Below are 12,515 nucleotides of genomic sequence, written 5' to 3' on the forward strand. Positions count from 1 at the left end.
CACCCCCACTAGAAAAAGTGGCCTTACACGGATTTTTTTACAATAGATATTCATGTTTTTTCTTTAACAAATTTTTTTATAAAAAATATAATTCATTCCATAATATATATAAACTATTTAATCATATGTTTCAAACTTTATCGAATGCTAAAAAATTTGTATATGGAAAAAAATTTCAAATATTACCGGATCTTGTAGCTACTTCAAACTTGCACTTTATTACACTGAAATTGAATGGGCTATAAAACTGCATGCCAATCTTTCCCAAAAATGTGACAAAAAATTTGGAAATTTTGCTGAAAATTTTTATAAATTTTAAACAAAGTTTGAAACTAATTAATATTATAGAACGAACTATATTTTTTATAAAAAATAACTATTTTTTTTTATGAAAATCTTGAATAGTGTAAAAAAATCTGTACTGAAATGTTTTAAGTGGGTGTACAATGTATATACATATGTATTTGTCTACTTTTATGCAGTTGCTTAGTAAATTATTTAACCGTATATTTAAAATTCTTGCAATACTATGAGATTGTCGGAAAGTATGGACGTTTCTTCTGCATTTGATGCATAATTACATATGCATATGTATGTTTTATAAATGTCATGCAATTGTTGTTGCTTATGCAGTCATGTCAGCTAATTAATTGATTCCATTATCTACTATATTTGCGTGTCCTTTTTGTCATTAGATATAATTAGCAATCACAAAAAACAAATTTCTAAAACTCAAAAAAAAATAGACTTGTTGTAAATTGCAAATCCTATCTTGGGAACGTCTAAACTGTCTTGTTGTATTGAAGCCCTAAATACTGTCCAATCAACTGCAGCGAACTTTGACTAGTATATAACGATATTTTAAATATTGATGAAACGATTCTTCCTACATTGTAAAATTAATATACTATTATGCAAGATGACAAGCATTGAGATGCCACTTTGCTTAGTTTGGCCCGGAATGTACATTCTTAATGCTATAGTCGCTTATCGCAGAACACGAATCTTGGACCGGCCTAAGAGTATTTTTTTTTTTTTAATTTTATAACATAAATTTGTATAAAAAAGTCAATAAGCCATTAATACAGGCTTCGAAAAATACTTCTCTATTCCAACAAAAAGCAAAGACGGGCGGCAGTGTTGATGCGTCATGAACTTTTTAATTCGGACTTATCTCGGTAATTAACTGCAGTTGATCTGGATTAAGAGCATAACTCCACACCAAGCCTTTTTGGGCGTTATGGCTTTCAATATACAACTGAAAACGCCGCACAGTGTTTTATTTCAGAAATAAATAAAAAATTATAGTTTAAAAAACTAAAACCTCCCTATTATAATTGCCATTCGTACTGTCATTCGGTATGTAACTTGAGAATAGAAATCGCTGCATCTTTTAGGCGCATCAATATTACATAGTTACATCCCGAGCGAATAAAAGGAAGGTAAAAAGGAAGATAATAAAAAAAAATTGTAGTCGTAGATTAAAAAATTACGTTAACCTTTAAAATGATCTTCGATAATAGGTTTTAAATTTCTTCCTTTTTGACCTAAAACCGGTATGCTATCCTTGCATCACGCTATCTCTTTCCATGGTCGCAAGAACTAAAATAACGTCTTTTATTTTTTTTTTCTAAAAGTTCATTGCATTCAAAAATTTTACTTTTGAAGATCGTTTTTGAGCTTGAAATTACTTTTTAAAATCAAATTGAAATGCGGTTTTTGCTACTTGCTACCATGGAAAGGGATTCCTTGACACAATAAGGGTATTCATCAAACCTTAAAATTATTTTTATTGTTTTTGTTTGTATTTTTTCAATTGTATGTATGTTTTATTTTTGTTTTTTTGTGTTATTTAACATAATTATTTTGAAGTTAATTAAATTTTTTAGAGTTTACTTTTATTTGAAAATATCACAACGACTATAATTACGTTTGAAAAATAAAAGTAATAATTGAAGGAACTCAAAAATTTTTTAATAAATTTTTCTGACCTACTTAATACGCAACACTGACGTCTGCCAGGGTAGAATTTTGCTCAGATCAACTGCACCGTTAATCCGGATTTACGTCGCCGCCTGTCTATGCCATAGTGGAAAAGAGAGCGCAACATATTGGGCCCTATATTGAAAATATATTATAGTCGCTTTATGGGCCAAAGTTTCGCAGAAAATATCGTAAACATAGAAATATAATATGTATATATAAATGCTTACTAAGCTTAATTTACTAACAGATATTTTAAATTTTTCTTTTTTTGCTTTTATGCTACATGCGTGTGCATGTATCTAAATTTATACATAATTTGCCTGTGTTAAAACTAATATTAATACTTGTACGTATGCATATGTACATATGTATGTATTTTCTAACATTCCACGTTTAAAAAAATAGCTTTCATAATAGAATTTTATACAACATTCAAACAATAATTAATCGCTAAATTGATACGCTTTTTAAATTTCGCTAAATTATTATTTTTAATTAATGGCATACATATGTAGTATGTATGCATGTCATATTTTTTAATCAACCAGCTGTGCCACTATACACCTAAATACAAGAGAAAGCTTCAGACGCAAACCAAGCAAATCTACATATGTATATAAATAAATTGCCACTAAATTCTTTATATATAAATTTAAGCTTTCGCAACAGCTGTCGTAAAACGTTCCTTTTCTTCACTCCTTCGCTTTGTTAGTCAATCGCGGGCTGCAATGGCCACTGGCGGAAATTGACGTTCATCAAAGAGTTTACTCGGCGTATCAATGGCATCACAAAGTTTACGGTACTTGGCAGAGTCTGCTGAAATGGAAGATGAGCACAGGCGGTCGTTTTCAAATGCAGTAAGAATTTCGATTTTAATTTGTATAAAAAAGAAAAGAATTTAGTAATTTGTCACAAAAAATAAAAACAAAAAATTTAGTCGCAAAAAGTAAGTAATATTCTACCCACGCAAATCTAAGTTTTATTACCCGTTAGCGAATTGGCTGCCTGTTGTCCTTTTAGTATACCGGCATATGAATTATCCCGCACTGGATCTGGATTTTGTAAGACGCAACGTGGAATAGGGCTCTTTTTACTTTTCGCTTCACTGCCGCNAGCGTTATCAGAGAGGCTGAGCTCTGGAATAAAGAAATGGGAACGGAATATTGAATAATGGTTAAAAATGTTACATATAACAGTCAAATTAGAAAAACTTTTATGTCTACAAAAATTATAAAATTTCAAAGAAGATTGGTGTACATCCAGTGGCGCAAACATTTTTCGCGAATAATCATTTGCGTATCTATTCTATATTTGTGCTTTTTAGCCTAAACGGCATATATATAAATATAAGAAGTTTTATGGCCGTAGGATAACGATAACCCGTGCCGACTTTTAGTTGAAGTTTTGGTTAATAACTTAAATTAAAACTACCAAATCGTCCATGAAAACTTTGGAAATGCAAAAAATTCGATATGTTTGCCATATTTTAATGCATTTCTGGTAAATCTGCATCTTTAAATTTTAAATCAGAATTTAATTATTATTTTATGATTTTTATTTTTTCGCATGTTAATTTTAATTATTATTGATTTTTATTTCTTCGATCACAAATAATGCTTATTTCATGATTTTTATTTTTTCGCTCAGAGATAATACTTATTACTGAGTTTTATTTTTCCGCTTAAAAATAATGATTATTTATAAAATTGAAAACGACGCAACTTACTGAAATCTTGACCTGAAAATTTTGGGACTTATTTCTTTTATTAGGGTGTCGCTACTTCTGAAAAGGATTCGATGGAAATCACGCTGGTATAGCTTTTTAAGTGAAAAAGTTAAACTCAATAATAATTATTATCTTTGCGTGAAAAAATAAAAATCATAAAATAATCATTATTTTTGGTCGAAAAAAATAAAAAGCAAGTAATAATAATTACATGCAGCGAAAAATTAAACTCAAATATTAATTATTATTTTTAATCTTTATTTGTTAAAATCGAAAATTAAAAATCGTTGTAAATTACAGTAGGATGTACGAACACAAATACGTGAGTATAGTTAAAATTGTTTTACGACGATTACAACTTGTAGATTTTTTTGGTTAAAATTTTAATAGGACGACAGGATTTCTCCTGAAAATTTGCAATTGTGGACTATTTTTAATTGGTCTGACAGGGCCGTATGATGAACATTAAAGTTTTATATTCAACTTTTTTAACAAATTCTTTTGCTTCTGCACAAAAAAAAATGCCTCTTATAATATTAAATAAACAAAATAAAGTGTTTTACTGTTTGACATGTTCTCACGGGTTGATTAAGGAATTAATGTGGCAGTATTAATTTAAAAATTTTAAAAATGTCTTTTGAAACATTTTTTTCCTTTAGTACCCTCATATATATATATTAGTAGGATTTGAATTAATCTAAGATTCAAACTCATTTAAATTTAAAAATCTTGTAGGATAATATTTTTAAAGAACATTATTGACATGTTCCAAAATGATAATTGAAAAGTTATGATTAATCTTGTTTCGAATTCTCTTTTCAATTGATAGGCTTTATGCCTATGTGTAAAGTTTTGGAAATATTATAATTAATGGTCCTTTGGAAAAAATCTTAACTCCCGCGTAAAAAACCAAAAACGCAGATGTACTCAATATTATGTCCTGATACTGCAGGGAGTATAGCAATACCGTTTTATACAGAAGAAAAATTAGTAAATTAACAAAACACGCCAACTGCACTAAGTTTATTCTGATAACTTTGACTGCAAATCAGCACGGTTTGCCGTGGTCCGAATTGCATAAAATTTTATTCGGATAGTTTTTAAGACAAAATCAATAAAATGATGCGTTAAAAATAACATCTTTGGTTTTTTGGTGCAGTCTAATATAGATATGTGTGTATATGTACATACATACATACATATATGTCAAATCAACCATTTTTTAATTGGATTAATTTTAATTGAAAAGGTAACAACAGCTATAATTACATTAAAAATAAAAATTACAATTAAAAGAAAAAAAAAAGATATGAAAAAAATTCTGCTGGCAGTGGGATTCGAACCCACGACTTCGTAACAACTTTTTGTTAAGATGAGAGAACAGAGCTATCCATATGAAACGTAAAAGTTAACTCGGCAATATAAAGATATATGAGTGCTTTAATAAGTTCACCCTGTGTCTGCGGCAGTATTGCCGATTTACCACGCCGCAAAGTCGCGGGTTCGAATCCCACTGCCAGCAAAAATTTTGTTCACCCTTTTTTTTCTTTTAATTGTTATTTATATTTTTTTCATGTAATAATGGTTGTTGTAACGTTTTTAATCAAAATTAAATTTAGTTAAAATTAATTCTCTATGACTACGGGCCCATGTACATATTTAATATTTAATATTCTTATTTGGCGCTGTAAACGCCTAGGCGATTTTGGCCGAGTTCAACAAAGCACGTCAGTCTTTTCTCTTTTGTTAGGGCTGCCGGATATCTCTGTTGCCAAACCGGGACACTGTGGTGAATCTAACACAACAATTATGACTACTAGGTCAAGGCCAAGGTGTGTTAAAAAAGGTGGGGTTGACAACTCAGTGAGGCTCTCTTTTAAGGTATTATAACGTCAAAAAACAAATCAACGAAAAATTACACTGAAGATGGCACAACGCCGAAACCGGTTTGCCTGCTAATCAATCTTGACAAGGGATGACGGTAATTTGTTCCAAAATAAATCATAAACAAATGACGCACTCTTCTTTGCAAGCGGAAAGGAATTTATACTTTCTTTCTTTCCTTGGCATTTTTATGTTCTATAAAGTTTGTCGCGAAAACTTACATTGGAAGTAAAGCACGCACGAAAAACAAACAAGCAAAACAAATAAAAAACAGCTGATGCTAATAAAAAAGGGCAGTTTGCACACTCTAAAAAGTGCATGTATAACTACAACTGAAAAGTGCCTAATTTTCCACCAGAATCTATGTAAATATACGCATAAGATGTTCAAGATTTGATTTTGAACATTCGATGTTTTGGTATGTAAAAGCAAACAGACAGTGTTTGATTTTGCAGGAGGGGAAACTGGTTAACTCTCTTCATAAGCGTAAATCTAAACAAACAAATTTTAAAGCAAATTTTAAACATTTGATGTGTAAACTGTGAAATTGTGAACATTAAGTGTTTAGAATTCAATAAACACACATATTTTAAATTTGTTCTACGCTAAACATATGATAAGCACAAGTAAACAAGCAGTGTTGAATTTAGTTAACACGGTGTGTAAATTTGCACTCATTAAGAGAGAAACTGGTTACCTATCTTAATATGCGCAAATTTAAACACAATTTTTTTTAGAGTGGATATCGATCATCAAATATTGCTTGCGCAAAGTCCAANTTCAATAAACACACATATTTTAAATTTGTTCTACGCTAAACATATGTTAATTTAGTTAACACAGTGTGTTAACACAGTGTGTAAATTTGCACTCATTAAGAGAGAAACTGGTTACCTATCTTAATATGCGCAAATTTAAACACAATTTTTTTTAGAGTGGATATCGATCATCAAATATTGCTTGCGCAAAGTCCAACTATGTGGACATGTAACTATTTCACAAAGGACACCGGTAGTGATTTTTGAACTTATTAAAATTTGGGCATATAAATTGAAAACCGGGACACTTAAACGAAACCCGGGACATTTTAAGGTTGGACCGGGACACCGGGACAAATAGTCTAAAACTGGTCAGCCCTATCTTTTGTGCTAATTGGAAATGCCAAGTGAAGCCAAGTCCTTTTCCACTTGGTCTTTCTATCGCAGTGGTGTCCATTAGAACGACATGGCCTAGCCAGCGGAGCCGCCTCATCGGATGTTGTCATTGTCCATGCTTACCAGCACGGGCATAAATGTTTGTGGCTTACATAGCTTTTGTGCGATACAAGATTGCCTTACAACGTTTAATATTGTTACGAACAAGAATGACTAATAATCCTGCCTTAGCTTTGTTATCTTGCTAGTTTGTGTAGTAGACTAAATTTGTATTCTACTAACTTACAAATATTTTCTAAACTAATGCACTCCTCACCTACGACACCGTCTAGCGCACCGCGTAGATCATGTACCGCTTCCAATTTGCAAGCGCCACCGCGTTCCGCACTGAATTCGTGAATGTAGAGGAAACCCTCCTCGCTGGCGATCAACACCTTCAATTGCTTCTGCACGTATGTCAGTCCACAAATGTGACGCATGCCAGGCTGTGCTATGACCGCCGTAGCGAAGGCGCGATCCTGCGCGAGCACATCGCTCACTTGCGTTGGCAAGAGATATGAGGATACAGCCTTCGAAAAGTAATCGGACCAGCCGCTACCCGAGGCGCCCGGCGATGTGGAGACAAGCGATGCATCAGCAGCTGGCGCTACAGCATTTTCAATTTGCGCTTCACTTTTGCCCGGCTGCGTCGACTGCTTTTCCAATTGTTTAGCAGCTGCGGCAGTATTTGACGCTTTCAAAGCGTCAGCTGGAGGAGTAAAATTTAAGTAAAAGTGATTTTAGAAATATGTTCATCCACTAGTTCCTCGATATTACTCACCCTCTAGCGCCGTCATCACTGCTTTTTCATCGATTTTGAATACATGCACTGTCTCTGTATTCGAGGTGACACAGAGAAATTGTCCATTAACCGAAAATACCAGCGATGCTATGCGTACGCAACGTTTCACGCCGCGTCTAAACTCCTGCACGCGCTGACCAGTCTTCACACAGAACACACGTATCACAGTGCCACGCTCCGAGGCGGTCGCCAGCAGTTGGCCGCTGGGTGAGAAATTCAATGCCGACAAACGACTTTCATGCGCCCGAATTGTGATGCCTGGCTTCAGTTTGGATGCATTGTAGAGACGCAGCTCACCGCTGGTACTGCAGATGGGAAAGGCTAAGTGCGAGTTTAGCGATAGGGAACACAAGCCCAGCTCGTTGGGTGCAATATTCTCAATGGCATAGAGCATCTTCATGTCGCGTATGTCGTGAATGTGTATGCTCTCCGCTAGACAGGCAATCAAACGCGTACGATTCATGCGTATGCTGAGTATATTCGTAGGGTAGACACAATTGCAGATTTTCTGATTCTTCTTGAAGTGCAACATTTGCAAGCAGTGCGGTTTCTCGGCAGTGACCATCACCACCAGAGAGCTATTGAATAGGCGCTCGATCAAAATGATATGCTCCGAATCTCTGGCGTAGATTTCCTCAACCTTGTCACAGCTATTGATGGAGAAAATGCGAAAGCCATCGCTACCATCCAAAACGGAAATCGAACTGTAAGCGAGAGAAAAAACGCTTTAACACACTTGAAATTTCAGTCATATAAAATCTGTTTAAAATTACACTGTACGGCAAAATCAACCTTTTCTCTGGATTTATATCCTTGTAAAGGTGATTAAACCCCCTTTCTTCCGATATGCATATTTGTATACTTCGTATATAAAAATCTTAGAAAAAACACATTTAAAGGAAAAAATACCTTTTTTTATAAAAAAAATATTTTAAATAAAAAAAATATTTTGAATAAAAAAATTATTTTAAACAAAAAAAAAAACAGTTTTTTAAAAAATTAGTATCATTGTAAAGACGATTAAATCCCCTTTCTTCTGATAAGCATATTTATATACTTCGTAATAAAAATTTGAGAAAAAACACATTTAAAGGAAAAAATACCCTTTTTTATATAAAAACATTACAAAAAAAATTACTAACCGATTTTTAAAAGGTTGGTATCGCAATTATAAATAGTTGAAATGTTACTTTCAATTACGAATTAAATTAAAACAAGTAAAAAAGTCTAAGTTCGGGTGGAGCCGAACATTAAATACCCGGCGCAAGTATTAAATATAGTTTTCACCTTTCTCAAAACTGCCGTTACCCTGTTTAACCCCTATTTCTAACAATTCCGATAATATGTTCAGTTATACGTAATGAGAAAAACTTGTACTTGTTGATGTGAACGGTATCACGCCAAGGGTTCGAAATTTCAGACTTTGGTATCGATACTGAGTACTCAATCTGGCATCGAGCTCATGGTATCGATACTTTAAAAGTATCAGGGAAAAAGTATCGATACTACTCAGTATCGGACTCATTGAAATACGTTGTTTGGGAAGCTAAAATTATTTTATTCTTCAATCGTATATCCAGTTATTTCCTGAAATTAAAACAATAGAAATTTGAAATATTTGATTTTTATTTCATTGCAGAACTGGCTTTCACGTTAGAAGTAATTTTAACGTTAAATGTATATATATACATACTTATATATATATATACTTTTACGAATTTCAAATTTTATTAAGAATTTTTTTAAACTTTTTGGGTATGCATTTTTGTAGCCTATTCAATTTTAGTATAACAATGTGCAAGTTTGAATTAAAAGACAACGGTAGTAGGCTACACGTAAAGTTGAATAGGTTACAAAACTGCATACTGCATAGGTTTCAAAAAATTCTGCATTTTCGTGAACTTTGCGTAAAGTTTTATGGCCTTATTCATAAAAAATAGAAAAGGTTTATAAACTGAAAAATGTAAGGAAATGTCATTTTATTAAGCTCTTTAACCCTGCTTTATTTTTTATGAATAAGGCCATTAAACTTTATCTTATTTGGTTTATGTTATGGAACAGACTAGGGATGGGTAAATTCGATATTCGAAGCTTCGATATTCGANGATTCGAAATTTCACACTTTGGTATCGATACTGAGTACTCAATCTGGCATCGAGCTCATGGTATCGATACTTTAAAAGTATCAGGGAAAAAGTATCGATACTACTCAGTATCGGACTCATTGAAATACGTTGTTTGGGAAGCTAAAATTATTTTATTCTTCAATCGTATATCCAGTTATTTCCTGAAATTAAAACAATAGAAATTTGAAATATTTGATTTTTATTTCATTGCAGAACTGGCTTTCACGTTAGAAGTAATTTTAACGTTAAATGTATATATATACATACTTATATATATATATACTTTTACGAATTTCAAATTTTATTAAGAATTTTTTTAAACTTTTTGGGTATGCATTTTTGTAGCCTATTCAATTTTAGTATAACAATGTGCAAGTTTGAATTAAAAGACAACGGTAGTAGGCTACACGTAAAGTTGAATAGGTTACAAAACTGCATACTGCATAGGTTTCAAAAAATTCTGCATTTTCGTGAACTTTGCGTAAAGTTTTATGGCCTTATTCATAAAAAATAGAAAAGGTTTATAAACTGAAAAATGTAAGGAAATGTCATTTTATTAAGCTCTTTAACCCTGCTTTATTTTTTATGAATAAGGCCATTAAACTTTATCTTATTTGGTTTATGTTATGGAACAGACTAGGGATGGGTAAATTCGATATTCGAAGCTTCGATATTCGATTTTTAGCTCCAAAATGGCGAATTTTCGGAATCGAACTTTGTGTTGCTAAAATTCGGATAAAATCGAATTTTTCTAGAAAAAATCGAATTTCATATTTATTTCCAAAAAAATTAACTCTTCAACTTTCTTGTTTCTGACTAAATTTGCCATCACTGTGTGTGGCACTCCATTTGTCTTAGGGATGCAAGTAAAAAAAAAATACATGATTTTCGATCTGATGCATCGGGACAAAAATCTGTGCCAGGAAGAACTGTTATTCCGAACTCAAATTTAAGAAATTTTTTGCAAAAAACTGTTTTTTTTTTGTTGATTTTTTATTTTAAATGTTTAGAGGCTTTTGCGTTGATGGCATGAAGCTTTTGCCTGAGAAGGCCCCTAGTAAAATTTTCCGGAGAATAATTTTTTAGAATATATAAATCCTCTAACGACCTTCCAAATTTGCTTTTTGCGGGATTTCTTGAAGTAAGGGTCAAAATTACCCTTTTAGGCGGGAGGTAATGGGTTAAAATTTGTACGAAAATATTTCCCATGAAATTTTATTATATATGTCTTAACCTTTAATTTCGCTCACCCTCCTAAATGTAATTAAAAAATAAAGTTTATTCAAGACCATTTCGATTGATACCCATATTAGGGAAATTTATTTAACTTATGAAATAATTTGATTTTGATTTTCTTACGTATGCCACAAAACTAAAACCATATTACACATCTACAGGGCAAGCCCTTTCATTTGACACCTACCTCCTTTTTGAAAATCGAACGAAAGATACAGATTTTATGACTTGGTGTTAAATATTTAACGCAAACATCTCCGAACTCGATTAAGAAGTTTCAATCATGATAAAAAAATAGGAAGGTAGAACCGCTGAGAGGAATTTTTCAAATTCTTGACGTTTGCAAGCAATTTAATTTTAAAATTTTACACACACATTCTCATTTTCAATCTCAAACAACAACAACTTTGAACAATTCCTTTTTTTACTCTCAATTTTATACGATTTTAAAATGTTGGCAAACTTCAAAAAAAAAAATGTGCACACGATAACTCGAGTAAAAATTGAGATATCTTAACGAAACTTGGTACGTGGACTTCTTTTGGGCATAGGACCCCTACCTCCCATATAACGGTAATTTTCAGAAATACGAAAAGTGCGATATTTTAGTAACTACTGAAGATAATTAACTCAAAATTGATATTTACAATGAGTTTTAGACGAAAAATAAGAATATTAAAAAATTTTGGCAAATGGGCGTAGCCACGCCTACTTATGGTTACATGTGTATATGTATCTTGGTAACCGCTGCACCAATTTCTTCCAAACTTGGCACAGTTGTTGGTCCTGCTACAACATACCAAATGGCCGAAAATTTTTAAAATCGGACAATAACCACGCCCACATCCCATATAACGGTAATTTAGAAAAATACGAAATCCTCGATAAATCAGTAAATATTAAAGCTAATTTATTAAAAATTGATGGTTGCAACAATTTTTTACCAAGAAATACGCTTATGATACAATTTTGGAAAAATGGGCATGGCACCGCCCACTTATGATCACATATATGTATCTCGCTAACCGTTCTAGCAATTTGAATGGTATGGTTATTGTGCTTGCCACATAAAAGCAAAGCGTTGAAAATTATTGAAATCGGACTGAAATTACGACCGCTTTTCATATAACGGTATATTTCAGAAATGCTTGAAACTGCAATATTTCGAAATTTAAGGACGCTAATTTACTTAAAATTTATACACCCCGGCTTATCATATAGCGGTAGCTTTCGGAAAGGTGAAAACTATATTTAATACTTGCGCCGGGTATTTAATGTTCGGCTCCACCCGAACTTAAGCTGATGTCACATAAAACTTTTGCTTCGCTTTACGTGACAGATTCGCTTTGACAGATAAGATGAATTGTATGAAAATGCACAAAGCATGCCACATAAATCGTTGAAGCGGCAGCGCGAAGCGAAAAGATGGTCAACTCCCATCTTTTTGCGCGCTTTGACAATCAGCCGGTTTAATATTTATTTTGTTTCGTCCAAATTCGGGTTTTCATGTAGAAACATAAAACTTAATTACATTGCTGATAATTTTAAATCAAAATAATTAA

General features: G+C 32.5%; 1 protein-coding gene across 1 annotated transcript in view; it reads right to left on the reverse strand.

Moving 5' to 3' along the window:
- Positions 1–1,919: 1,919 nt before the first annotated feature.
- The window catches only part of Atg18b (Autophagy-related 18b), a 15,265-nt gene continuing 4,669 nt past the window's right edge, over positions 1,920–12,515 (reverse strand). Inside the window, exons 2-5 of the mRNA XM_017627141.1 lie at positions 7,571–8,295; positions 7,067–7,498; positions 2,973–3,122; positions 1,920–2,799 (exon numbers count right to left, since the gene is read on the reverse strand). Coding sequence (XP_017482630.1) covers positions 2,699–2,799; positions 2,973–3,122; positions 7,067–7,498; positions 7,571–8,295 — 1,408 coding nt within the window. The 3' untranslated portion in view covers positions 1,920–2,698. The remainder of the gene's footprint in view (positions 2,800–2,972; positions 3,123–7,066; positions 7,499–7,570; positions 8,296–12,515) is intronic.

This window comes from Rhagoletis zephyria, unplaced genomic scaffold, assembly GCF_001687245.7.
Source record: "Rhagoletis zephyria isolate East Lansing unplaced genomic scaffold, Rhagoletis_zephyria_1.1 Rzeph_scaffold_05063, whole genome shotgun sequence".
Lineage (NCBI taxonomy): Eukaryota > Metazoa > Arthropoda > Insecta > Diptera > Tephritidae > Rhagoletis > Rhagoletis zephyria.